A 27,160-nucleotide genomic window follows, 5' to 3' on the forward strand; every position below is an offset into this window, starting at 1 on the left:
AATTGGGGCTGTTTTAGGTAAAGTGTCAGTGGGGGCCAGGACCCAGCCCTGGATGTTGCTGAGGGGAAGGACATTAGGACTGAGGATACAGCAGGTGCAGGTGATTGGGTGTGAGGATACAGCAGGTGCAGGTGATTGGGTGTGATGAGGAGCTGCTGGTGGATTCTGGTTTGGGGAGGGGTGGAGTCTAATTGAGATCCTAAAGGTCCCTTTCCCTGCACTGCTGCTGGCAGGGAGCAGGCTGGAGGGCAGCTGTGGGGATCCATGCAGCAGTGTCCAGGTGAGAGAAGTTGGGGCTTGGATTAGGGCAGTGGCAGCATTGGAGGTGAGAAGTAGTCAGATTTGGACTGACTTTGCAGGTGGGGCTGCCAGATTTCTTGATGGATTGGAAGTGGAGTGAGTGAAAGGGGAGGCCAGGGTGAGGCCGGCCATCCTGCCCCATGGTGGACACAAACACCATGTGTGGCTTCTGGTTCTTAGCCGCCCTCTGTCATCCGGTTTCCTTCCCCAGATCCCCGAGTGTGGGTGGTGCAGGTGTCCCTGTGGCTGCAGGCAGCTCTGCCTCCAGGGCTCCTTCTGAAAGCTGGGGCTGCAGAGGTCTACCCTCGCAATAGATCAGACAGAGGGGCTGCTCCTGTATGCTACAGGGGCAGAGGGGACCACCGGGCTGTGCCTCCAGCCAGGCATTATGGGGTGGTGGGGAGCAGTGGGTTTGTGACTTTACCTCAGGAGGGCCAGGAGCCTTGACTGGGTGTTATGTGGGGAGGGAGAAAGCCAGGGAGGCTTTCCCCTGTGTGGGGAGCCAGGGAGGGGCTCCGTGGAGTTGGCGTTCCTGCTTTAGCATCTCTATGAAACCCTTTGACAGGGAGTGTGCCCCGGGCCTTGGATTCTCTTCATCACCCCACAGTGCTGGCAGTAGCCTCTGGTGTGGGCCAATGCTGTGCCGGGGGCTGGTGCACAGAGGAGCGGAACACAGGGCCCCTTCTAAGGTCATCTCCAGGGGCACCTGCATGGGTTGTTCTGAAATGCTTTGTCGGGACCATCCCGACAAAGGAGGAGAACGCTGAAGCCATGGGAGCTGGGGAGGCCTCTAGCTGAGCCTGGGTGGTCAGGGAGGGCTTCCTGGAGAAGGTGGTGTAGACACTATGATATGAAGGTAGAAGGGTGAGGGGCACCTGGGGACAGGATAAAGCCTGGCTTCTTTCAGAATGGAGGCTTGGAGGAAGAGTGGAAAGTAAGGCTGGCGAGGCAGACTAGACCCTGAAAATAGAGGCCCTCCAGTCCTGGTCTGCAACAGGCAGCCTCAGGGCGTTCCAAGCAGAGGAGGCACGGCCAGACCATGAGGTTGAAGGGTCCCTCTGCAGCCCAGGTGTAGGGGTGGGTCTGGAGAGGGCAAGGCGGCAGGTGGGAGGCCTGTGAGAGTGACAGGGCCGGGAAACTGAGGCTCAGAGGGGAGTGTGCTTGCCTGCAGTCACATAGCTACTGAGGAGGAAGAGCTGGGACGGGAGCCAGCTCCGTCCAGTATGGCGAGCTGCCCTCCCATACGGGGCACCGCTGCACACCCACACCACACAGTCGCCTCCTCCGGGCACGTCCTTTCCCAGGGCCCCTCGTGGGTCAGCCGTGCGTCATTTTGTGCCATTGTCTTGAGTTATTGGAATTTGGAAACGTTGCAGAAATGCCTGTCTCTCTCCTCATATATGGTGATTGTTGCAAAGCAAGTGCTGGTTTGGGGAAAGGTTATTTCCTTCCTCCAGGGCGGGGAGCCCGGCTTTCCTGAGAGGGGCTGTATTGTAGGCGGCCAGTGTGTCCCGCCCAGGTCTGTGTGCTGGTAAGGAAGTGGTGCCACCCACCTGTGCCAGGCCAGGGATGTGGGGGGGCAGCACCCATGTGCTCAGACAGACCCTGCCGGTCCCAGGCCTCACATCTTGTCGGGTCTCTGGTTGTTCTTCTGTGAATTGGGGGCACCCCCCGGGCTCTGCTGACACTGTTGCCCAGGAAGAGCCTGAAATGGGAGGAGGTCTCTGAAGTGTGATGAGGTCCAGCTGGGTGCATGGGGAGCTCTGTGGGCTTTGAGCACTGCCTGGGCCTGAGTCCCTGGAGCCTGCGTCATGAGGGGTTTGTCTCCCAGCCTCAGCTTCTCCATCCGGAAAATGGGCCTGGTGGTAGGGGCCCCTAGTAGGGTTGGTGTGAAGGCTGAAGGATGAATGGAGAGCCCCAGGCCTGCTTTGGGGAGGCAGACAGCGCTGCTGGCCGTAGCTGGTTCTTGAGTGTGGCTGAGTGCAGCCACCCATGTTTCCTGTGGCTTCTGTCTTCTGGCCATGGAGACACCATCATCTGTGTCGGGGCCAGAACTTGGGCTTGTGATCGGGGTGCCCCAGTGCTTGATAAGCCTCCCAAAGTTCTTCCCTCCTTAGCCTGGGTCCCCCATCCTGGCCTTGAATCCCCAGCCCCGACCTTGGTCCTGAGTTGAGCTTTTAGATGATCCAGAAAGTTCTGTTCTTAGAGTCTGCTCAAAATGAAAACACATCGTCAAAAAACATTGATGAGCACACATGTGCGTGCCCGAACACACACGTTCTGTCTTTCTCTCTGTCTCTTGTCTGTCTCTGAAGATCCCACTCGTCACTGGTTTCTTAGATAACTTCCCTAGTCCTTGGAGCGGAGAGACTCACTGTCCTCGTGGTGGTTGGTGTTGGCTCAGCATCTCAGTGTCCTCCCTCATCTCTGCTCCCCTGCGTGGCTGTGGAAACAAATTTCACTGCTTTGGCCCATGGGCATCCCAGGGGCCCTGACGGCTGTTGTCTGATAATGGGGCTGGTAGAGGCAGAGGGCTTATATGGGGACCTGTGCACTTTCTTGGGGAATAAGCCAGAGGGTGTCAGCTTCCTTTCTGACAGAGTGAGGATGAGCTTCACTACCGTATTTTTGGCTGCATCCTCCTACCTCCTCTCATTGACATCATACTTAATAACTTAATGTAATTTTTAAAAAATCACTTCTCCATTTTGCTTGTACTTACTTTTTTTTTTTTTTAAGACTGAATCTCACTCTGTCACCCAGGCTGGAGTGCAGTGGTGCAATTCCGGCTCACTGCAACCTCTGCCTCCCAGGTTCCAGTGATTTTCCTGCCTCAGCCTCCCGAGTAGCTGGGACTACAGGTGCACGCCACCACACCGGGTTAATTTTGTATTTTTGGTAGAGACGGGGTGTCACCATGTTGGCCAGGCTGGTCTCAAACTCCTGACCTCAGGTGATCCACCCGTCTTGCCCTCCCAAAGTGCTGGGATTACAGGCGTGAGCCACCGTGCCTGGCTGCTTATACTTACTTTTAAAGGAAACCTTTGATCACAACTGTAGATAGAAATCAGGATCACTTGCCCTAAACCAGCAATACCCATAAAAATAAATGTAGCACTAAAAATACGGTGCTTAACATCCTAGCCACCTTGTATTCACTGCCACAGCCTTGAGCCCGAGTGAGTGTTGCCTGGTTTTTATTTATTTATTTTTATTTTTATTTAATTAATTTATTTTTTTGAGACGGAGTCTCACTCTGTCTCCCAGACTAGAGTGCAGTTGGCACAATCTCGGCTCACTGCAAGCTCCGCCTCCTGGGTTCACGCCATTCTCCTGCCTCAGCCTCCCGAGTGGCTGGGACTACAGGCACCCGCCACCACGCCCGGCTAGTTTTTTGTATTTTTAGTAGAGACTGTGTTAGCCAGGATGGTCTCGATCTCTTGGCCTCATGATCCGCCCACCTCGGCCTCCCGAAGTGGCCAGTGCCCTGGTTGTTAAAAAGAACGGTTGGCAAGCGTCTGAGAGGTGTGGGAGGCACACCCATTCTGCCCAGAGACGGTCTCTGATAGTGGGATTGCTTCAGAGGGAGTTGCGGGGACATTTCCTCACCACAGGACCACCGAGCCTTGGTGCTTGTCCCTGAAATCAGCTGTCCCTGCACAGTCATCTCTAGCCCTACTGGGAAAGGCCCCTGTGGCTGGGCATGGCATAGCTCACATCTCCTGGGGCTGCCTTGGTGAGTTTCGTGCTGGGCTGGGGTCAATGGAGGAGGCCCCAGGCCTCTAGCAGGAATGTCTTCTCTGAGACCAAGTCTCTGGCTCTCAGGAAGTGGCCATGTCCTCTGTGTCCCCAGCTCCATGCCCTAAGACTGTCCTAGTGGGTTCCGGCTGCTGTAACAAATGTCACAGATGAGTTGGGGAGGGGATTGAAGATGGACATTTGTTTCTCAGTTGTGGAGGCCGGAAGTCTAAGCCCTAGATTTCATTCCTAGTGAGAGTTTTCTTCCCGGCGTGCACATGGCTGCCTTCTTGCTGTGTCCTCATGTGGTGGGGGGCGGGGAGTGGTGGAGAGAGAGAAGGGAAGAGAGGGAGGGAGGGAGGGAGAGCAAGTGAGCCCTGGTCTTTCTTCCTGTAATGACACTAATCCACACATGGGGGCTCCACCCATGTGACCTCATCTAAATCTCCTAATGGGGGGCCCCACCTCCTGATACCATCCCACTGGGGTCAGGGCTTTCACATAGGAATGTGGGGAGGACACAGATGTTCAGCCTGTAACAGACTGGTTTAATGAACTGCTGAGGATGGAAACGCTGTAATACCAGCTGCTGGTCCCTGAATGGTCACCCTGTGACCCCAAGGCAGGGTGTGGTGGGGTAGCCGTGGCTTCCTGTGCATGGGATGGGAGGAGTGACCCCTCCTTGGCCCCAGACGTTGGAGTTCCCAGGGGCTGGTTGGGCATCAGCACATGACACGGTAGCCCACCTGTGACCTGATCTGGGTCCCCCACAGTGACTTCAGAAGTTGGCCTGCCCATTGCTGGAAGCAGGGGCCCCTTTGCCCAGGCTTCTCTGTGTCTGAGGCTACTCAAGAGATATAGGGGCCCCACTCCATCCTCATGGAAGGACTAGTGATCTGTCAGCCCTGGGTCAAGCTGCAGCCACCAGGACTCCCTCACGCCCCATCTTTCTCTTGTCTCTGCCTTTCTCTGTGAGCCTGCCTGATTCTCTCGAAATGATGCCCACCACATGGCAGGAAATGTGTGCCCACCTTCAGAACTTGCTGTTTCTTCCCCTGCAGGTGGTCTGTGTTTTCTTTTATTTCCACTTCAAGAGCTCAGGGAGGGGCCGGGCGCGGTGGCTCAAGCCTGTAATCCCAGCACTTTGGGAGGCCGAGACGGGCAGATCACGAGGTCAGGAGATCGAGACCATCCTGGCTAACACGGCGAAACCCCATCTCTACTAAAAAACACACAAAAAAACTAGCCGGGTGAGGTGGTGGGCACCTGTAGTCCCAGCTACTCGGGAGGCTGAGGCAGGAGAATGGCGCAAACCCGGGAGGCGGAGCTTGCAGTGAGCTGAGATCCGGCCACTGTGACCAGCCCAGCCTGGGAAGAACGTCTGCCTTGGGCCAGTCAGCTGTGGCTGGGGAGGGTCAGGAGGTCATGTGTTGATGTGGCCCCGGGGGCATGTCTGGAGCCGTTCCCTGAGCCTGGGGACTGAGCGAGGTAGCCTGCTGCCCTAGGAGGGCTCTAGTCTACTGCAGATATACCGTTTCATAACACCAGCAACTCAGACATTTTGGGGTTAAGTCAGCCATGAATACAAGAAGGTGTTTCTTCTTTCTCTGTTGTCACAAATGTCAGGATAATTTTGGTTACAGGTGATAGAAAGTACAATTTCAGCAAAAATGTCATGGAACTGAAAAAGTACAGGATGTAGCTTCAGGCATGGCTATATCCAGGGCCTCTGCAGACGCCATCAGGACCGGGTCTCCGTCTCTTGCTCTGCTGTTCTCTGTGTTCCATACTCCCAGGCAGGCTCTGCCATGTGGTGGTTAGGTGCCCCAGCAGCTCCAGGCTCAGAAGCTCTGGAGCAAGGCAGCCCCCTCCCAGGAGCATCAGCCTGGGCCATGTGACTGGGTTGTGTGACTGTTCTGACCTGTCACCGTGGATGGGGCAGGGAGACCTCTCATTGGCCATCCAGCAGTCCGCCTAGCTTGAAGTGTGAGAGGGGGTTCCCCAGAGGAAAAAGGCTGATGTGATTAGACCCATTGTGCAGATGAAAGCATTGCTGCTCAGAGGGTCACGTGCTCCGAGGTGCCCAACAACCTAGTGGCAGGGCTGGGTTCAAATTTGAGCTCTAATCTCTGGGAGTCCAGAGCTTGGTCCTGCTGGCTGTCTCTCTTGGCTTTGGCAGCAGGGGCTGACTGCCTTGCAGGCCTCCAAGGCTCTTGAGCCTGACAGTTATACCACAGACTGGGCCAGACACCGCTGTTGGTTACACACCGGCCGCCTCACTGGCAGCCCTGAGAAATTCCTAAATTTCAGGGCCATGCAAATAAATTGGGCACAGCAAAGGCCTGAGGGAGTCACAGAGGAGACTGGGCTGCCCGCTCCCCTGGCTGCTGCCTCCTTCCAGATGCTGTGGTGACCGAGGGAGCCTGGGTCTGCCGTAGGCCGGCCCCGCCTGCCTGTCTGCATAGGCTGTCTGTCTCTGGCTGTCTGCTTGACTTTCGGTCTGTGCTTCTCTCCATCTCTCTGTCTTGCTCTCCTTCTGTCTCCCTGATGGATCTCTTTCCTTGTCTCTGTCAGTCTCTGTGTCTCTTTCTGCCTGTCTCTTGCTGGCCCCACTCCCCCTACCTGGCCACCCAAGTCTAGGATCTCAGCCCTTTGTGAGACTAAAAGGCAGACGCAGGAGTGAAAGTGCTTCTGTATGGAAGCACCTTGGTTGTTTAAGTCACTTAGCCAGTGACTAGCCAGGTGACTTCAGGGAAGCCTTTTCTGTTTCTGAAGGCCCTTCTGGGATAAATGTTTGTGATACGTTCATAACTGATGCCATCCTCTGTGCCAGCCCTGTGCTAGGGCCATACGGATTAATTTACCCCTCTCCACTTACCCACCCAGCCATATACCTACAAACCCATCCGTTCACTCACCCACCCATCCACCCACCCACCCATCCACCCACTTTTTTAGCCATCCATCCATCCACCCACCCGTCCATCTACCTACATACCCCACTCTTGGGGCTTGGCCTTAAAGCATGGGGTGGGATTTGGGTGTTCAGGGTTCTAGGAGAGTTTCAGGAGAGAGGGCATCGCAGATTGAGCTAATGATAAGAGAAAGATGGGGGGATGGGAACCAGAGAGCATTTTCTAGTTTAGCAGGGGTTGGGTGTGTGGAAGACAACAGAGGGGAATGGGTTAGGAAAGCTAGGTGGGGTTAGATGGTGAAGGGCTTTGAATGTCTCCGTTAGGAGCTTTTTCTTTATCTTTGGGCCACAGATCTTCAGCCAGGGGTCTGTGAGTGGACTCCAGGGAGTCTATGAAACTCCCTCACACAGCAGTTTTAGGTATGTGCCCATGCGTCTGTTAAGGCTTTTGGTTGCAAGGGACAGAAAACCTGGTCCAAGTTAGCTTAATCAAGAGGAGTTCATGTCATTGTGAAGTTCAGCTTTTCAGTTAGCTTCAGGCACAGCTGGATCCAGGTGCCGGGTAGCAATCACTATGACCTGTTTCTTTTTGTTGGATTTCTTGGCCTTTATGTGTTTTATGAGCAGATGCCAGCCTCTAACGTTCTCCACTTGATGACAAGATGGCTTCAGGTACCCTTGATGTTAAATCATCTTTAGTCTAATACAGTAGGAAAGAGAGAAGCCATTTGCCCAGTGTTTCACCTGAGGTGGGTCTTATAGGCTCTAATTGTGCTGGTGTCCATCTCTGAGTCAGGCACTGTTGCGAGCGGGAATGGGAAGTGCTGATTGGAGCTCCAGCAGGGTGATGGGGACACAGAATGAAATCTAGGGGCTGTTCTTGGAAAGAGGCTGAATATGTGCCAGGTGGTCAGAAACCACCTGGCATCGCTGCAGAGCTTGGTTCATTATGGGCCTTTTTTTGGTGGAGCTGGGTGTGTGTTATCCATAGCTTTTTTCACATTCTCCAGGGGGCCAGAGCTGATAGAGAACCATTCAGGGTTTGGAGCAGGGATGAGAGGTGATGAGCGGTCCCTGGAGGCAGGATCTCGGTCCAGGGGCAGACCATGTGGAGGATGCCTGGGGATCTTAGGACTCCCCCCACCCCAGGGGGGGCAAGGGTGTGCCTCCTTTTAGGGTCGGGTGGAGGGTGTGTGGAGCGCCAGGTGGGGAGGGCGGTGAGCTCAGCCTTGGCTGTGGGCAGCCTCATTTCTCATCGCTCCCACCCTGGGAGTGTTTCCTCTTTGCAGAGGAGTAACTTGTGGGGAAGGAAAATACCAGCTCTCTTCAATGCCAAAAGCAACATTTTCTTTTCTCAAAGGTTGATTAAAAGTCACGGACATTAATCTTTGTAATTTTTCACCTGCTTATGTTGGTAATGAGATTAGTGATTGTGTATGTAAGGTCACCTCTTACCTAAAATTGAAGGAGCTTTTTATTCATTTCTTGTTTTTTCTTATCTTAGGGAGGAGAGGGAAGGGAGGGGAGAAAACCCTGGCTGTTCCACTTGAAGGATTATTTTTCCCAGGGTTCTCATGAGCTCACCCTGTTGAAGGAAGGACCCAGTGACCAGTGAGCATGTGAGGAGCACGAGACACCTGGCACCCTAAACCCCACCTGTGGCCCATGGCTTGGTCTGTACTTCACATGCAGGGCTTGCCCTGGACCTGCCGTCTCCCTCCTCCTCCTTGGGGGTCTCACACGACCCATCCAGCCTCATCTGCTCAACAGAAAGGACCACAGACCTCTCCTCATCCTCCTGGCCCAGTAGCCCTTTCCTTGCAGCCAAGCTTCTGGTCTTTTTGCACATCATGCTATTATTAAGACATTTGCCCATGAGGAAATGAAGGCAACTGTAGTTTTCAAGATTGAAGCCAACTTGATTACTTTGCTTTGATAATTTGTGAATTTCAAATCACTCCCCTTCTTTCCGTTTCTCCTGCCAATACCTTCTCTGGCTTTTGTTTCCTTTTTCTGGATTACTGCAATGGTACTTTTTAATTTTTTTAGAAAAGTCTTTCTCTCTGTCTTTTAGTTATGGGGTTTTGCTCTGTCACCCAGACTGGAATGCAGTGGTGTGACTATAGCTCAATGCAGCCTCCAACTCCTGGGCCCAAGTAATCCTCCCACCTCAGCCTCCCAGCTAGCTAGATACAAAGTTTCTTTGAAGGGGAAGAAAACACACACATACAAAAGAGTAGCTAAAAGTCGGTGTAGGGTGGTAGAGGAAATTCTTGGATAACCACCACCTGGGCAAAGCAAGAGGACACTGCCTGCCCCCATAGGTCCTCCGATTTCCCTTACTGGCCGCTAGACTTTGAGGGTGACAGCTCCTGCTTGACTTTCTAGTTCTGGTTCCTACATTTGCAGTCCCTGAATGATATAGCTAAGATTTTACCAGGTTTTGTACTTTATATGACTGGAATCTGTTTCAGATTTCTCAAAAGGGATGTCTACAGTTTGTTCTTGAATTCCCAGTGAGCTGTGACCTAGTGGTGGCCCTGCCACCCTGTTGGGACAGCATCCACTAAATGTACCAGATGTTTTGCCGAGGTCCCTGGGCCCTGGATGCAGTGACTGACTGAATGCCCCCTCCTTGGCATCTCTTCTTCCTTGATGTGCATGTCCCCCTCCCCAACCTCTATCATTTTTCTTTGTGCTGCTCACTTCCCAGTGACCACTCTCTTCCTTGTTCGCTGCATGCCAGCTGCAGTGTGTCAGGCTGGTTCCTGCCTCAGGGCATTTGCACATACTATTAGTGCTGCTTGGGATACCATTCCCCAGATCTTTGCATGGTCACCACATTTTTGCATGATACCACCAAGTAGGTGTTGGCTGAAATGTTGCCTCCGAGGCCTCCTTGTTTGACCATTATTGCCAAAGGAGCATGCAGTCTGTCTCTGTCGCAACACCCTTATTTCTTCTCCCCGTCAGAATGTTGGCTGCATGCGGGTAGGACTTTCTCTCGTCTTGTTCACTGCCACATCCCAGCATCTGCAGTGGGCTGGCGGGTAGCAACTGTTTGATGAATAGCTGCAAACTAAAGGACTCTAGCTCTATTTTCTCGGCCAGACAGACCTGTTCAAATCCCCATAGCTTTTACGATTTATGTGGCCTTGGACAGATCATTTACTCTGTCTGGGCCTCAGTTTCCTCGTTTGTAGGTGTTAAATGGTTAAGGAAAATAAGTATCCCTGGAAACTCGCAGTCCAGTGATTGGCATTGTGTTGGCACTGAGGAAGTGATAGTTAGACATGAACTTGATTAACTGCTAAAATTCCTACTTAATGCTTTGTGCCAAGAACAAGTTTATTTTTCCCCAGTGAACTAGATGACTTCCTCTTATCAGAGAAGGAGCACCGGGTCACCCTCTAATTTCCCTTTTGGCCTTGGCTGCCAGGAAGCATACTGCGAAGGGGAGGTCTCAGGAGCAGCCCTTATTTCCTGTCCATCTTCAGTGCAGTTCTTCTTCCTTTTCTTCTCCCTGTTCTTTCTTTATTTACGTTTGGCTCTACAGTGCATGTGTGTGATTATTGTCTTTTATTTTGGTAAAATATATGTAACATGAAGTTTACTTTTTTTTTTTGTGATGGAGTCTTGCTCTGTCGCCCAGGCTGGAGTGCAGTGGAGTGATCTTAGCTCACTGTAACCTCCACCTCCTGGGTTCAAGCAATTCTCATGCCTCAGCCTCCAGAGTAGCTGGAATTATAAGTACATGCCACCACACCTGGCTAATTTTTGTATTTTTAGTAGAGACGGGGTTTCACCATGTTGGCCAGGATGGCCTTGATCTCCTGACCTCGTGATCTGCCCGCCTCGGCCTCCCATAGTGCTGGGATTGCAGGCCATGCCTGGCTGAAATATACCATTTTAACCTTTTTAAGTGCACAGCTCAGTGGCATTATGGAAATTCACATTGTTGTGCAACCATTATCACTATCTATTTGCAGAACTTTTTCATTATCCTGAACAGAAACTCTGTCCCCATTAAGCAGGAACTCCTCCTGCTTCCCACCTCCAGTCCCTGGATCCACCATTCTAGTTTCTGTCTCTGAATTTGATGACTCTAAATATCTCATAGAAATGGAATCACACAGGATTTGTCCTTTGGTATGTGGCTTATTCACCTAGCACGGTGTCCTCAGAGTTCATCTGTGTCGCAGCGTGGGTCAGAATGCCCCTCCTGTCAAGGCTGATAGTGTTCCATTGTATGGAATATTTTGTTCATCCATCCATCCATTGATGGTCACTTGGGTTGATCCGTGTCACTCGAGTATATCATGAATAACAGTGTAGTGAACTTGGATGTGCCAATATTATTTTTAAAAAATTACTTTCTGGGCCTCAGGTGGTCTCAGGCCCACTTATAAATTAAGGGTAGATTTTTGGACAGTTTCTAGGACCAGGCTGTCTTGCCTGCCTCTGCCTGGTGTGTGTCTGTGTGTCTGTGCTCAGTAAACTCCATGGCCACTGTGGGTGCCCACCCAGGTCTCTCACCTGGAGGTGCACGTGTCTCCCAGCGGCCACAGGTGCTGGCTGCTGATGGCTCACACCTGTGCCTTCTCCAGCCACCTGCCCTTTGCTGGCAGGTGTCACTTCCCCATGAGGTTCCTGGGAGGTCACTCTCCATGGTCTTTGGCCAGTGACTGACATGCCTCTGAATGGGATGAGACCGGGGCGCCCCCCATACTGCATGGCTTCTTGTGGGTCTCTGGACTCCAGCTGAGATGCAGCCTTGCCCAGCTCCCCCTGGCTCTGCCTGCTTTCCTTTGCCCTTCTCCTGAGAGCTCTCCCCCGACAGACCATGCCCTCAAGCGTCCCTGCCTCAGACTCTGCTTCTGCGGAGCCCAGTCTAAGACAGTGTGCAGCTCACATATCCCTCTGAGCACTGTGTGGGTGCTGGGTTGGACTCTGATGCAGCTGACCTACTGAGGCTGACGACTACACCATGTGGCTAGGGGTGGTCTCCTTGGAAGAGGGCGAGAACTCCCAGCATCTACCACATATAGAAGAGGAAGGTCCTAACCCAGGAAACCAAGCTATTCTGGAGGCGACCCTGGGGCGGGGTGGTTGGAGGGGCAGGAGCTCCCACCTCATCCAGGCCTCTCTCCTCCTGGTGTGGTCAAGAGACGCTCCAGCCTTGGAGTGTTCAGGCTGGTAGAGATGACCCAGGGAGCCCGATGATGCCAATGGGAAGGGAGTGTGGATCTCGATTAGTCCAGGGAAGCCCTGTTGCTGGGCCCCACAGCTTCATTGTCAGATGTCCTGACATTAGTTATCATCTTAAATTAATTATCAGTGAATAATATTGGCAACTAATTTAAAAAGCACCACGTGGGCCCCACAAACACATGTGTGTGTGGACAGGCGGGGGGTCTGGTTTGTGCCTGCTCTCTGCTTGGACTTGGGCCCAGGGGCAGCCGTGTGGGCGGAGCCAGTGGGCCAGGTGGTACTGATTCCGGGTTTCTTTGTCACTGTCTTGTCTGTGAGTGTCTTGTGTGTTTATTTCCCTGCTGTCATCCTCAGCTGTTTGCAAGTCCCAGTGTTTTGATATAGCTGCTTATTAGTTTTTAAAAGAGATCCCCTGCAAATATTTAAAAAATTTTAAAGCCATACCGGCACCAACCTGAGACTTCGTTCTTATCTATAGTTGCCTGATCAAATGGAGGTTGCCCAGTTAAGTTGGAATTTCAGATAAGTGATGGATGTATCCTAAATACTGTATAGGACATCTTTAAATGCTAGACAGTTCTCCATCATTTCTCTGAGATGCCTATGCACATCCCAGATCTGTATTTGCTGGATCTCATCAGAGCCAGAAGGGTCAGAACTGGAGGCGGGAAGACCTTTCCTTCCTGATCCAGTGTCATATCCTGTGGCCTGTGTACCCACTAAGGTGGGACCCCACTTTCCACAGTAGCAGCACTGGAGATGTCCCCCCCCCAGTTGGCCTTGACCTTCCATTGTCCTTGCCAGCCCAGAGAGGTTTCGTCTGGGGCCTGCTGTGGGTGAATGTGGAGGTTAATGTATCTAAGGAAGCAGTGTCGCTTTGCTATAGGATGTGTGTTTGTTTTTGTGGTAGGTTGGGGCCCTCCCCTGGATAGCAGAGCGAAGAGCTTGTGGCCAGGTGAGAGAGGCAGCTGGGGCCTGAGCCGCATCCTGAGGCACTTCTGCCTCTGATGTGCCAGAGCCCTCCCTCCCCATTCTGACTGCACCAGGTGCCTTGTGGGGACTGGGCAGGTCTCCAGGGGGCTCACACTGTGTGCTGAGTCGCCTGTCCCTGCTGGACACTCCCTGGGGAAGACCCTGGCTGAATGTCTCCCCACTCCCACACTGCCCTGTGCACATTCAAGTGATGGCCCTGAGTACGTAACCCCAGGTGTGAACCCCGCTGCCACTTTAGAATACCCTGGTCCCCCAACCCACAGCAGGGATTTGATCAACAAAGACCAAAGCTGTGGTAGCCCCACCCACCGCTGGTCCTGTCTGGAGCCTGCTGTTGTGTCTCCACTCCAGTGGCAAAGCCTTGCTCACAGTGCTGGATGCACTCCCAGATGCTAAGTGCTGAGTGCCGCTTCATAGTAGCTTGATGTCCTCATTGTCACCTAAATGCCCATTGTCGTTTTGGCTCTTCCTGTGAAGAATGGGCCGCCAAATACAGAGGAATGGCTAGGCGCAGAGGCACACGCTTGTGATCCCAGCACTCTGGGAGACGAGACAGGGTGATTGCTTGAGCCTAGGAGTTTGAGACCAGTCTGGGCAGCAGAGCAAGATCCTGTTTCCTGCCTATTTTTTAATGCCATGATTTATATTACACACATGATGATATGTAAAGCATGCATCTTTTAAAAATGCCAACAGTTGCCAACCCTCGCCCCTCCTAGGGGTACAGCCTGAGGCTAGCCTGGACAGTGACTGGCCTGGTGTCCTCCACCTGCCAACCTTTCCCGTCCCCAGATGGCAGCCCGGTGACCACCAGGGCCATGTGGACCTGGTACAGACTTCTCTGAGTCGCATACTGGGCGTCAGAAGCACAGGGTCGTGGAGTGCATGTGCTGAATTCTCACATGGGTACTACCTTGCAGAGAGGTTGCTCCAGGTGACACTTCGGCCAGTGGCATAAGAATGATAATAACACCACTATGCTAGTGTTTGCCTTCCTGATGGGAGCAAGGGAGAGACTGCAGTGGTTTTACTTTGCATCTTGCTGGTTTTTACGTCCCCACCCAGGAGGTCTGGCTTGCTGCAGTGTGACTGCCTGGCAGGCCACCACATTCTGTCCCAGGGGCTTTGTTTGCTGGCCGGGCTCTGGCTGCTGGGACTGCCCCTACAGGGAGGTCAGGCCTCCTTCCCCACCCCATCTCCAGGGGTTTCTCTTTTCAGGTTGGTGAGGGGTGGGGGCTGTCCGCAGAGGCTGGGGATGTGAGTAAACTCAGTTGGAGCTCCCAGGAGGGGCACGTTTGATTCTGTGACCCTGCAGTGTAGAGACTGTGCCTTCCTACTTCTCTCTTGTACGAGTGTCCCCAGCCCTGCTTGCTTATTTCAGGTGATAGGGAGCTCACTCCTGCCCAGCAGCCTGGTCTGTCCCTGCCCTGGAGGGAGTGTTCTCCACTTGGAGCTGACATCTACCATCTCTTCCGTGCCCCCACCTCCCGCGCCACACATACACGCTCCATTGGGAACAACTGTGGAGATGTAAGGACGGGGGGGTCTGCTTTTCTCCCAGGTGAGCCACCCCAAGGGGTCTGGGCCCCCTCCCCCACGTGGGCCACTCCGTCTCGACACATCCCAGATAGTCCTTTCACCTCCTGAGTGGACAACCTTCAGCAGCACCAGGGTATTCTGAGCTGCATGCATTTGGGGGGGGCCCAGACGACATGGGGAACCTGGGAGCTCACACCCCATGTGATATCTCATGGTGGCCAGAGCTCTGTGGATTGAAACAGGAGTTGGAAACCTGAATTTTTATGTGAACGTTTTCAATTTGTGCATGGTGGTAACCAATTTAAAATGAGAAACCCACTGTGTGGGCCAAACAAAATGCACTTGTGGGCCAGAGAATGCTGGTGGGCCCCCGACCATGACCTGAGGTGTGGTGGAACATGTTCACTGTGTGGATGCAGAACCAGGGCTCAGAGAGGGCAAGGGCCGTGCCTAGGGTTGCACAGTAGATGTGGAGAATGTAGAGTCAGGCTTGGGCCTGATGTTCTTTATGATTGCCCTGGGCCTGGAGTGGGGAGATGGGCAAGCCTGCGGTTTGGGATTGCTTGAGCATGGACAGAATGTGATGCCGGGCGCCCAGGAGGCCGAGGGGCCGGGCCACCCTGGGGGCTGTGCCAGTGAGCAGAGCAAGGGCACAGACTTGGTGGACCAGGTGGTGGGGCAGGGTGGGCTGGGCAGGAAGTTCCTCTGGAAGAAGTTCTAGGACAGCCCTGTGTCCTGTGGCCAGGGTACTGTCCTCTCAGGATGCAATGTTCATGCCTAGGTGTGTGATGCACTGGAAGGCAGGAGGGCAGGGAGCTTGGGTCTCAGTTCACCAAAGATTTCCTTTTGTTTTGAGACAGGGTCTCACTCTGTTGTCCAGGATGGAGTGCAGTGGCACGATCTCGACCCACTGCAAGCTCCATCTCCGGGGTTCAAGCAGTTCTCCTGCCTCAGCCTCCCGAGTTACTGGGATTACAGGTGCATGCCATCATGCCTAGCTAATTTTTATATTTCTGGTAGAGATGGGGTTTCACCATGTTGACCAGGTCTCGAACTCCTGACCTCAAGTGGTCCACCCGTCTTGGCCTTCCAAGTGCTGGGATTACAGGCGTGAGTCACCTCGCCTGGCCAAAGATTTCCTTTCCTAAAAGGCACTGTCAGCTGGCACAGTGGCTCATGCCTGTAATCCCAGCACTGTAGGAAGCCGAGGTGGGAGGATCACTTGAGGTCAAGAGTTCAAGACCAACCTGGGCAACACAGTGAGACCCCTGTTAAAAAGATTAGCTGGGTGTAGTGGCGTGTACCTGTAGTTCCACCTACTCAGAAGGCTGAGGTGGGAAGATGGCTTGAGCTCGGGAGGTTGAGGCTGCAATGAGCTATGATCACACAACTGTGCTCTAGCCTGGACAACAGAGTGAGACCCTGCCTCTAAAAACAAACATAGAAAGGAACTGTTGAGAGTGGACCTGAGGACCTCTCCCTTGCAGTCTGGAGGGCCATTGCTTTTGCTGACTGGGATTAAAGGCCCTGATTCTCCCAGGCATGAGGATTGGTGAAAAGGTGGCATTTGAGTGGCTTGTGCGAGATGAGAGAAGAGATCCCTGCGGCCCACTCCTAATATCAGTGGCTTTACGGAGTCCTCTAGTCTCCTGAGGTGGCATCTCAGTGTGAGGGCAGGGGCGTCAGCCCTGGAGGCCACAAACGCTCCCTGGTACTCCCCCGGCCCTGAGCCTGGTCTGGGCATGGGCTTCCATCTCCCTGCCTGTCCATGGACCTCCACCGCAGCCTTCCCTGCCTCAGTCACACAGCTCCCCCTTCCAGGCGGTCCTGGACTTCTCTCTTCTGTCCACTGCATCCTATCCATCAGCAAATCCTGTGAGTCCTACCTTCAGAATAGATCCCCTGTGCCACTGACTCCTGCCTCTCTTCGCTCACTGCCCTGGGCTCTCTCACCTGCTCCCTGCTGGCTCCCCTGCTGTAGGCAGCTGGGTGGGTCCCTTGCACTGGAGAGTCCCAGGCTCTAGCACTTGCAGGCACACCCAGAGGCCCTCACAGCAGGCCATAAGCCCATTGCTCCGCAGTTACCACCCTTGTGCTGGCGTGGCTCAGCTCTAGCGGCCCTCTCTGTCCCTCACCTGCCTGCTGCTGGTCTGGCCTCAGCCCCTTGGCCCTGCCATTCCATGCCTGATGCCCTCCTCAGAGAAGCCCTCCTCTTCCACCAGGCTGACGCAGGCTCCCCCAACACTGCCACGGACACTGCCACGTCTCCTTGATTCCCTTCGTTTATTTCATCATGGGGCTCATGCCTGCCTGGCGTTCAGTTCTCTACAGATTTGCTCTTGGGTTTATTATCTGCCCCTCCACTTATGAAGGTGTCAGTGCTGGGAGGATGCTGGGAATCTGTCTTGCTGGCTGATAAACCCCCAGTTCCTAGAGGGGCTGGGCACAGAGGAGGCGTTCCTTCAGAGATGGGGCCAGCCTGGGGACCACTGCTGTGACGATGAGCCCTGTTGTCCCTCTGTCACTGCCCTGTGGGGCTGTGCTTTAGGCTGGGAGTCGGAGAAGGAGCTCTTGCCTGTGACTTTGGGGAGCACGCTGTCTAGAAGAGGCAGGCATGGCCACTGGGTCACAAGTGGGGCTACAGGCACCGGGGACTTGGGCCAGGGTGGAGGAGGGAGGAGGCATGAGGATTGGTGAAAAGGTGGCATTTGAGTGGCTTGTGCAAGATGAGAGAAGAGATCCCTTGGGGAAGTTCAGGCCTAAGGGCCCGTGGGAGGGTCAGGTTGGGATGGCTCCTGTAGGGCCTTGAGTGCCAGGCTCAGCTGGGAATCCAGACCTTTCCTTGCTGGCCATGGGAAACTGGGGCAGGCTGTGGGGCCGTGGCACGTCGGGGCCAGCTGCCGTCAGACCAGACTGGGTTCCCTGGGAAAGGGGAGGAGTGGAGTCAGGGTGGGCAGGGAGGTGGCGGGGCTGTTCCAGTGCAGACCGGAGGTGAGGCTGGAGCGGGGACAGGGCCTAGAGATGGAAGGAAGGGTAGAGACCGTGGGGAGGGAGTGGAGATGGATTGCGGGGAGAATGGACATGACTGGGGGAGTTGGTGGGGTGTTAGGGACAGCAAGGCATCAGGATGCATTTGCCAGTGCTACTGGGGAGGGGGACAGGAGCATCCCCTGGGGCTAAGCCTGCAGTCCCGGGGGGTCTCACAGGGGTGTTCCTGAGTCCTAGGGTCTGCGGGCTGGGGCTATAGTGGGGGTCTTGTTCTTGCCCAGCATTTCCCCACTGACCGTATTTTCTGGCCAGCAGCTGTGGTGCGTGGCTGGGGACTGAGTCAGGGATCTGGGCAGGGATTGGTCGGGTGTGTGCATGGGACGGTGCGTGTGAGACTGCCCAGGGTGTGTACTGGCACATGGGCATGCTGTGGGTGAGACAGTGTGTGTGACTGCGTGGAGGATTTTGGGGCATGTTGCCTGATGTGCCCTGGTGAGTGCGACCGAGTGGGTGTGGGGCTGTGCATGCGTGTGTGTGGGCACGAGGGCTCACTCAGAGGGTCTGCCTCAGAATGCAGGTGAGGGTAGAGGGTTGAGTGGCCCAGCAAACACACGTGGGGCTGTCAGCAACTCCAGGTCAACACCTGTGGCACCCAGTGACTGCACACTCATCTGTCTGTGAACTGCCCCACGTGTGGCAGAGCCTGTGTGTCGGGGGAAGGCAGTCCTTAGTGTGCTCCTGGGGATGAGGGCATGCATGTGAGGTGGCTGAGGCTGGGCCCGCTGCCCATGTGTGTGCCGGTGTGCACTCTGTCTGTGTGCTTACACCCAGTACTGACAGGCTTCCTTTCCGATTCCCCCAGGGTCTTGCAGGAGAGGGGACCGTCCTGGGCTGGCCTGGACCATGGTGCTGCTCTGGGAGCCTGTAGGAGCCTGGCTTGCACTAGGCCTGGCCCTGGCCCTGGGCCCCAGCATGGCTGCAGCTGCCCCTCGGCAGGACTGCACGGGCGTGGAGTGCCCGCCGCTGGAGAACTGCATTGAGGAGGCGCTGGAGCCGGGTGCCTGCTGCGCCACGTGTGTGCAGCAGGGCTGTGCCTGCGAGGGCTACCAGTACTACGACTGCCTGCAGGGTGGCTTCGTGCGCGGTCGCGTGCCTGCCGGTCAGTCCTATTTTGTGGACTTTGGCAGCACTGAATGCTCCTGCCCACCAGGCGGCGGCAAGATCAGCTGCCAGTTCATGCTGTGCCCGGAGCTGCCGCCCAACTGCATCGAGGCTGTAGTGGTGGCTGACAGCTGCCCACAGTGCGGCCAGGTGGGCTGCGTCCACGCGGGCCGCAAGTATGCAGCTGGCCACACTGTTCACCTGCCGCCCTGCCGGGCCTGCCACTGCCCTGATGCCGGCGGAGAGCTCATCTGCTACCAGCTCCCCGCTTGCCACGGGAACTTCTCAGATGGCGAGGAGGGTGACCCCGAGCGACACTACGAAGACCCCTACAGCTATGACCAGGAGGTGGCCGAGGTGGAAGCAGCAGCAGCCCTGGGGGGTGAGGTCCAGGCAGGTGCAGTCCAGGCAGGTGCAGGGGGCCCCCCAGCTGCTCTGGGAGGTGGGAGTCAGCCACTGTCCACCATCCAGGCACCACCCTGGCCAGCTGCCCTCCCCAGGCCCACAGCAGCCGCTGCCCTGGGTCCCCCAGCCCCAGTGCAGGCCAAAGCTAGGAGAGTGACTGAGGACAGTGAGGAAGAAGAAGAGGAGGAGGAGGAGAGAGAGGAAATGGCTGTCACCAAGCAGCTGGCAGCAGGTGGCCACAGGGGGCTGGATGGACTGCCCACTACAGCCCCAGCTGGACCCAGTCTTCCCATCCAGGAGGAGAGGGCAGAAGCTGGGGCAAGGCCCGAAGAGAACCTCATCCCGGATGCCCAAGCCACGTCCCGCAGCAGTGGGCTGGAGGGTATGACGCCTGCACCAGGCCCGGGCAAGGCCGCTCTCATCCCGACTCAGGCCATGCCTGGCTCTCCCAGGGACCCAGTCAAGCCCAGCCCCCACACCATCCTGTCCACATCACTGCCTGATGCAGTCTGGATCCCACCCACCCGGGAAGTGCCCAGGAAACCGCAGGTTCTGCCCCATTCCCACGTGGAGGAGGACATAGACCCCAACTCTGTCCATTCTGTCCCCAGAAGCAGCCCTGAAGGTAAGACCCTGTCCTGGTTCCTTCAGGGCACTTTGTGTGGGAAGGGCAGCCTCGGGCTCTGGCCACTGCCCCAGGTCTCTGCCTGGGGCTGGGCATGCTGGATCTGTGGGGCCAGGCCCAGGGCGGCCAGTCTAGGCCCTTGATGTGGGCAGGAGGCTGTGAGAGTGCACCTTCTCCCAGGCCCAGCTCTTGGGATGGGGTGGGTGGGTGGGAGTGGGGTTCCTGTTGTGGGAGGTGCTGGGCCCTCTGGTAGGGCTGTGGTTGTGGTCAAGGGTCCAGAAGATGCACATCTTCAGAGCTGGGGGCCCTGAGAAGGGTTCCTGCCTCAGCCCGGTAGGCCCCTGCATGCCGTGGCAGGAAATGTGAAGGGCAATCTCTTCTCAGCTGCCCTGGTGGCTGGCCTGTGACCTAGAAGCCTAGCATGGCCACCTCTGCCAATTTTTCAACAAATGCCAGCCAGAAAGCTGGATTTTATGTGACGTCTTCCCATTTCTAAGTGTCTGCAGCAAATTCTACCTCATAAGCATGTGTTGTAGAAGGAAGTGAACTCGTGGACAGAGGCAAGGTGGGTGGGTCATTTGAGCAGGGCCGCTGGCCATGCTGGGCCAGTGGAGTTGGTGGGGCCACACCAGTTGTACCCTCACTCCATGGAGGCCCCTCTCCAAGCTGGGCAGGCAGCTTCCCGTCAGTCCTTCCAGCGGCACCGAGTGCTTACAATCATGTACGCTGTTTTACCAGTGAGGCAACTGGGGTTTGCGGTGGTGCTGGAGGCTCAGGTCACACAACCAGTGAGCAGTGGACCTGGAAGGCCCTGGAGCCTGACCATATATCCTATATCCTCCAAGCCCCCTGACACAGAGTTCAACACACTCCATTGGGCACATCAGAGCAGGCAGCCAGAACCAGGGCACCCAGGCTTCAGATGGGGACTGGCCCGAGGCTGTGCAGAGGCTGGTAGGCAGCCCAGGCCTCTTCCTGCCTGTCCATGCCTGCTCCCAGCAGGTCCTCCGTAGCCCAGCACAGTCAGACACCCCATTAGAAGACCCCATGGGCTGTGGTCAGGAGGGGAAGGGTCCGCTGAGCCTACCTAAGAGCCATCCTCAAAGGGCTCTGCTGCTAAACAGGGGCCACAGCCCCCACGAGGCTGACCCCTTCGTGCTCACTTTAGCAGCCTTGCACTTCTGCAGGGTATGATTCTGTCACATCAGCTGGGGGCTTGCAGATCCAGAAACCTGGTCTAGCTTCCATGGGACCCTGGGGTGATGCTCCTAAGACCCCACCCATGTTTGAAATCCCTGTGGGCCAACACTGGAGAGGAGAGGCTTCGGGAGTCCTCTAGCAAACAGGTTAATCTGGGCAGATAACCCTGTGCTGCCACAGCCTGGGCAATCTGGGGGCTTCACAGACCCGTGGACATTGGAAAGGCCCAGTGCTCCCTCAGTGTGAGACGGGACAGCCCCACACCTGGAGGGAGCGCCTCAAACACAAATCAGATCATGCCATCCTCTGCCCTATATGGCTCCCTCCTACTCCTCCCCAGCCTCTTCTCACAACAGTCAGAGCTTCCTTTCAATCAAGTTCAATTCCCTCTGGCTACAGAGCCTTTACATGTGCTGTTTCCCCTGCCTGGAGCACCCCCTTCTCACCACTGCCCACTTACCACCTCATCCTCCACATTGCAGCTCAAGTGGAAGCTCAAGGCTCCCTCCAGGGAGCCTTCCCTGACCCCCAGGAGGAGTCAGATCTCCTGAGTGAGGCTCACCACTTCAATCCTCAGCTCATATCACTGCTCAGAACATCACACCTCTGTGACTGCTAGGGTCTTTATCTCCCTGTTAAAGACCCAAGTTCCCCAAGGGCGGGTCTCTGCTGGGTTTTGCCCAACCTGCACATTCAGCAACTGTCCAGCTCCTGTGCACATGCTGGGCACTCAAAAACTGCTGTCAGAGGGTGGGCTGGGTGTGGTGGCTCACGCCTGTAATCCCAGCACTTTGAGAGGCCAAGGTGGGTAGATCACCTGAGGTCAGGAGTTCGAGACCAGCCTGGGCAGCTTGGTGAAACTCCATCTCTACTAAAAATACAAAATTAGTCTGGTGTGGTGGTGGGCGCCTGCCATCCCAGCTACTTGGGAGGCTGAAGCAGGAGAATCACCACCTGGAAGGCAGAGATTGCATGAACCAAGATCGTGCCATTGCACTCCAGCCTGGGTGACAAGAGTGAAACTCAAAAACAAAAACAAAACAAAAAAAGAAATGACTGTCAGAGGGTGAAGAGCTGAAGAAGGCAGAAGAGAAGCCTGCTTCCACCACTTTCTGCCCTTGTGTCCACAGGCGGTGGCCTGAGCTCCCTGTAGCCCACTCTCCACTCCTGTAAACTAAGAGGGCTGTTGTGAGGAGTACGGGGCTCAGTAATCACAGAGTGCTGAGCACGGTGCCTAACAGAGTCACAGTGTTGAGGGATGTCTGCAGTCGACAGCAGCAGTCATTTGAGTTTTAGCGTTTCCCTGTTAGCCAGAGCATCATGGCATTCAGATACTCCTGCCCTGCAGAACCTGCTTGTGTGAGGCCCTGAGGAAGGGGCCCCTTTCCTGGGGCCACAGGCTGTGCTGAGGACTTCTGCAGGTCAGGGGCTTTCCCCAGTTGCTCTGGGAACCTCCAACCTCCTGAGGGCCGCCCTGCCCCGGAGTTCCTCCATGTGGTCCTCCACTGTGCCAGCCCTGCAGGAAAAGCCGCCCTCACAAAGCCCCTTGAGTGACAACAGACGTCAGACCCCTTCTCCCCAGCCCAGGGAGCTGGGCATGTGGCTTCCATTAGGCCACATCTGGACATGCTCAGAGGCAGGGACGTCCTGGCCGAGGCAGTCTGGATCCCTGGCAGGGCTCCAGCTCAAAGACAGGACCCCCAGCCTAGCCAGGCCTGGGGCACTGGCTGGAAACCCCTTCTCTAGGCCCCAGGGCTGCCATGGCAACGTGGCTGGAGGGGTCACTTCCGGCCCCATTACCTCTCTTTCTGCAGGGCCCAGGGCTGAGCAGGGCAAAGCCACCTCCCCAGCTTCTCCTCACCAAGGGCTCCTCCATCATTCAGATCCCTCAAGGCCTCCTCCAACAACAGCAGCCAGGGGCTCTAAGGCCCAAACCCCACTTAGTCCAGGAGGGTCAGCTGGGCAGCCCGATCCCCCACCTGCTGGGCTTCCATCTCCCACCCCTCCCATGCTGCATACACATGGCTGTGACCAGGGATAAACCTGCCTGTGTACATCTCTGTAACGCCCTCCTCCCCCCTTAGACCCTAAACGAGGGCAAGGTTGCGCCTGCCTTGCTCACTGTCGCATGCAGCCTTGGCTCAGTGAGTGTGCTCTGTGAATATCTGTTGAAGATATCAGCGGGTGGGCTGAGGACAGATGGTGACTAATCATCGTCACATTTCTAATTACTCAGCAAGTCCTCAGCCGAGCGTTGAACACGAAGTAGCTCATTTAATCCTCAAAGCAGCCGCATGACGCAGGGACTTCCCTGCTGCTTACAGATGGAAAAACTGAGGCACAAAACCATAAGCCACATACTCAAATTCTGTGGGTTGTAGAGCCAGAGCCCATGAATTGGTGATGACGAGTGGGCCATGGGTGGGCAGGAGGGTGAGAGATGGGGTGCGGGTGTGGATGTTTATCCGGCCAGACCTGAGCTTCTGGGTCCGCTTTGAAATCATCCTCTGCCACTGGGTCCTTAAACCTTCCATTCCCTGCGCACCAAAAGCTGCAGCTGCCTGTCCCTGCCCTAATTCTGGTCTCTGGGCCTTTGCATGTGCTGGGTCCCCTGCCAGATCAGCGGTCAGACAAGATAAGGGGGACTTAGCTGGGGGCCTGTCAGCCAGCAGGCCTCATCAAAGCCCACACCCAAAAATCCATTTGAGAAAGCTCAGGGCAGTGGGGAAAACTGGGGCTCCTGAGAACAAAGCTGCTCTCCAGGATCCCACAGCCCAGACCAGAGAGGCCTTGAGCATTAAGAGGCAGGGTTGGGGGCCAGGGGTGGGGCTGCTTCTATTTCAGAAACCCTGGAAGCTGCACTGCATGCACCATGCTCCTGAGCCTGGCTGCATGCCCTCCCTGGCACACGTGCACTTCATTACATACCCCACCCACAACATGCATGCTCCCCACCTCTCCCATCCCAGCCCGCCACCTCCCGCCTGTGACCTGGTGCTGCTAGCCACACCTCTTGGACTGTGCTCCACTGAGCTTATTGGGAGGATCAAATCACAGAAACAAGAGCCGGGCACCCAGGAGGTGCTTGGCGAGGGCGAGTTCTGTGCCCTGCCCACCGTAAGCAGGTTGGAAGCAGAGTTGGCAGGGGTGGCAGCCGATGGGCCTGGAGGAGCCCACAGAGACCCCAGTTTCACCCTCATTGCATGTGAATGGACTTTGCACATGATCCATGCCTGGCAAGTGCTGTGGGAGGCCTTGAGAGATGGGAAAATGGGATCCAAGCTGGTTAAGAGCCTTGCCCAAGGCCACAGGTATGGGCAGCAGAATGAATGGATGGGAACACTGCTGACACTCCAGAGCCCCTCATGCCCCCTCCTTCAGGAAGCCTTCCCAAATATCCCACAGGCATGTCTTCCTCACAGCCCCCAGCCTGTGAACCAAGTCCATATTTGTTCATCTCTGCCTCCCCAGGGATGCCAGGACATGCTCACAGTTGACACCTAATGAAGGTTGTAGAGGAGATGATATGGGATTGAACAAGACACAGGCATCCAGCTGTGGGGACAGATCTCTAGAAACCTCAGAAGGGAGACAGGGAGAAAGTAGAGCTGGAGCTGGGGGAGGGGCTGAGCAAAGGCACAAAGATTCAGGAAGGCTTCCCAGAGGAGGTGCTGTCTGAGCTGGCCAGGAACAGGTGTAAGCAAATGCTTGGAACAGAGGGGAGATGGTTCGGGATGCTCAGAGGATGTCAGTAGAACTAGGGTGAGGAGGAATTACTGAGAGAAAGGGTGGTCAGGGGGATCCCCCCGGTTTACTCATTTATCTACCCAATATTTGTAGAACTCCAGCTGTGTACAGAGCCTGCTAGAGGCCCTTGGGCTCTGCAGAGAATATGACAGGTATGGTTCCCACCCTCACCTCACAGTGCTGACATTCTGTTGGGGAAGAAAACAGTAAACAAGTCCATGGGAGTTACCTGCTCTAATGTCAGGTATTGCCAAGAGAAAGCAGGGTGAGGCCGCGTGTGGTGGCTCACACCTGTAATCCCAGCACTTTGGCAGGCCAAGGTGGGTGGATGGATCACCTGAGGTCAGGAGTTCAAGACCAGCCTGGCCAACATGGTGAAACCCCTGTCTCTACTAAAAATACAAAAATTAGCCAGGCGTGGTGGTAGGCACCTGCAATCCCAGCTACTCAGGAGGCTGAGGCAGGAGAACTGCTTGAACCCAGGAGGCAAAGGTTGCAGTGAGCCAAGATTATGCCACCATGCTGCAACCTGGGCGACACAGCGAGACTCTGTCTCAGAAAAAAAGAAAAGAAAAAAAATTAAAGCAAGGTGAGAGGAAGGGTGGGTGGACATGGGAGTCCTCCCTGGGGCGGTGACCTGAGCGGAGAGCTGAAAGGAGGGGAGGAGCGAGCCACTTGGACACCTGGCAGAGGGAGCAGCGAGTGCAAAGGCCCCAGGGCAGGAAGGTGCCCGGACATGAGGTCAGTGGAGCCAAGATAAGTGGGGGAGAGGAAGGGAGATGGGGATCTGGGAGGTCACTGGGGCAGGCTGTCCAGGGCCTGTGGCCACCGTGAGGACCTTGGCTTCTACTCTGAGTGAGGTGAGAGCTACAGCAGGGTGTTGAGCAGAGAGGAGTGACACTGGCCAACTTATGTGTTAACAGGATCCCTGGCTAGGAGGAGTGGCAGAGTTGGTACAGGGCCCTCACAAGGAGCTCCCGAAAGGGAGCACATCCTCTCTTGTCAACACAGAGACCCAGAGCACAGCTGTGCCTAGAGGCTCTGTCGGAGAGGATGGGAGCAGGTGGCTGTCCTGGGTCCACAGAGCTCCGAGGCTGGACAGGTGCCCTGCGTTTGCTGCGGGCCCCTCCAGGCCAGCTCCCCAGGTCTCATTGCCACCAGCCCTGGCTGGCGGCTGGGTTCAGGCCCTCTGCTCAGGGGCATCTGTCAGAAGCAGCAAGTTTCACCCTGTGACAACCTGGAGATACTCCACATGGACGTCCCATTTCATGGAAGAGAAACTCTCATCTTGGGGCTGTGGCGGGGGGCCCCAGTCTCCCAGTGGAGGAGGAGGGCTTGTGGTTCCCATGGGGGACCTAGAGGTACAGGTGGGTCTGGGTGGCTGGTAGCTGGGTGCTCCCTGTGTTTGCCTGCCTGGGCAAGATGCGTGCATTTCACAGCTGGACCTAACCCATCTTGAGGGTCTGGGGCCAAGGCTAGGCCTGTGGTGGGTTTCTTTATTTTAATTTTTGAAACTAACTCTGTGGGTTTATGCAAATAAAACCACTTTATTGAGATATTATTTGCATGCCATAAAGTCCCTCTTTGAGGGAGCAGAATCTAGTGGGTTTTAGTAGATTCGGAGTTGTGCAGACATCCCCAGAATCTAATCTCAGAGCATTGTCATCACTCCAGAAAGACACCCACATCCTGTAGCAGTCACTTTCCATTCCCTCCTTCTCCCAGTTGCTGGCAGCCAGGAATTTCCCTTCTGAGTCTATGGATTTGCATATTCTGGATACCCCTGGACTCTCTGGGAATCATGCACTATGTGGTTTCTTGTGTGTGACTCTTTCATTTAGCACAATGTTTTCAGGGTCCATTCATGTGGTAGTATGTGTCATTAATTCCTTTTCATGGTTGAATAATGTTGTATGAATATACCACATTTCAAAAATCTATTCATCTGTTGATGGACATTGTTCTTCCAACTTTTTGGTATCATGAGTAATGTAGCTATTCATATTCATGTGTAAGTTTTTGTGTGGACACATGTTTTCATTCATCTTGGGAACATATCTAGGAGTGGCATTGGTGGGCCACATGGTAACTCTGTGTTTAACCCTTAGAAGAACTACCAGACTGAGGCCGGGTGCGGTGGCTCACGCCTGTAATCCCAGCACTTTGGGAGGCCGAGGCAGGCAGATCGCTTGAGGTCGGGAGTTCAAGACCAGCCTGACCAACCAGGAGAAACCCCGTCTCTACTAAAAATAAAAAATTAGCCGAGCGTGGTGGCACGTGCCTGTAATCCCAGCTACTTGGGAGGCTGAGGCAGGAGAATCGCTTGAACCTAGGAGGCG

At 55.2% G+C, this 27,160-nt stretch overlaps 1 protein-coding gene across 2 annotated transcripts in view; it reads left to right on the forward strand.

The window, feature by feature from the left end:
- Positions 1-233: 233 nt before the first annotated feature.
- FBLN2 (fibulin 2) overlaps positions 234-27,160 on the forward strand; it is an 83,764-nt gene continuing 56,837 nt past the window's right edge. Inside the window, exons 1-2 of one of the 2 annotated variants that reach the window (XM_011950660.1) lie at positions 234-280; positions 18,546-19,874. In XM_011950660.1, coding sequence (XP_011806050.1) covers positions 265-280; positions 18,546-19,874 — 1,345 coding nt within the window. In that variant the 5' untranslated portion in view covers positions 234-264. Of the gene's footprint in view, positions 281-16,966; positions 17,308-18,545; positions 19,875-27,160 lie in introns of those variants that run through there. The other variant, XM_011950661.1, reaches the window with a different exon arrangement.

The sequence above is a fragment of the Colobus angolensis genome, unplaced genomic scaffold, assembly GCF_000951035.1.
Source record: "Colobus angolensis palliatus isolate OR3802 unplaced genomic scaffold, Cang.pa_1.0 Scaffold31, whole genome shotgun sequence".
Lineage (NCBI taxonomy): Eukaryota > Metazoa > Chordata > Mammalia > Primates > Cercopithecidae > Colobus > Colobus angolensis.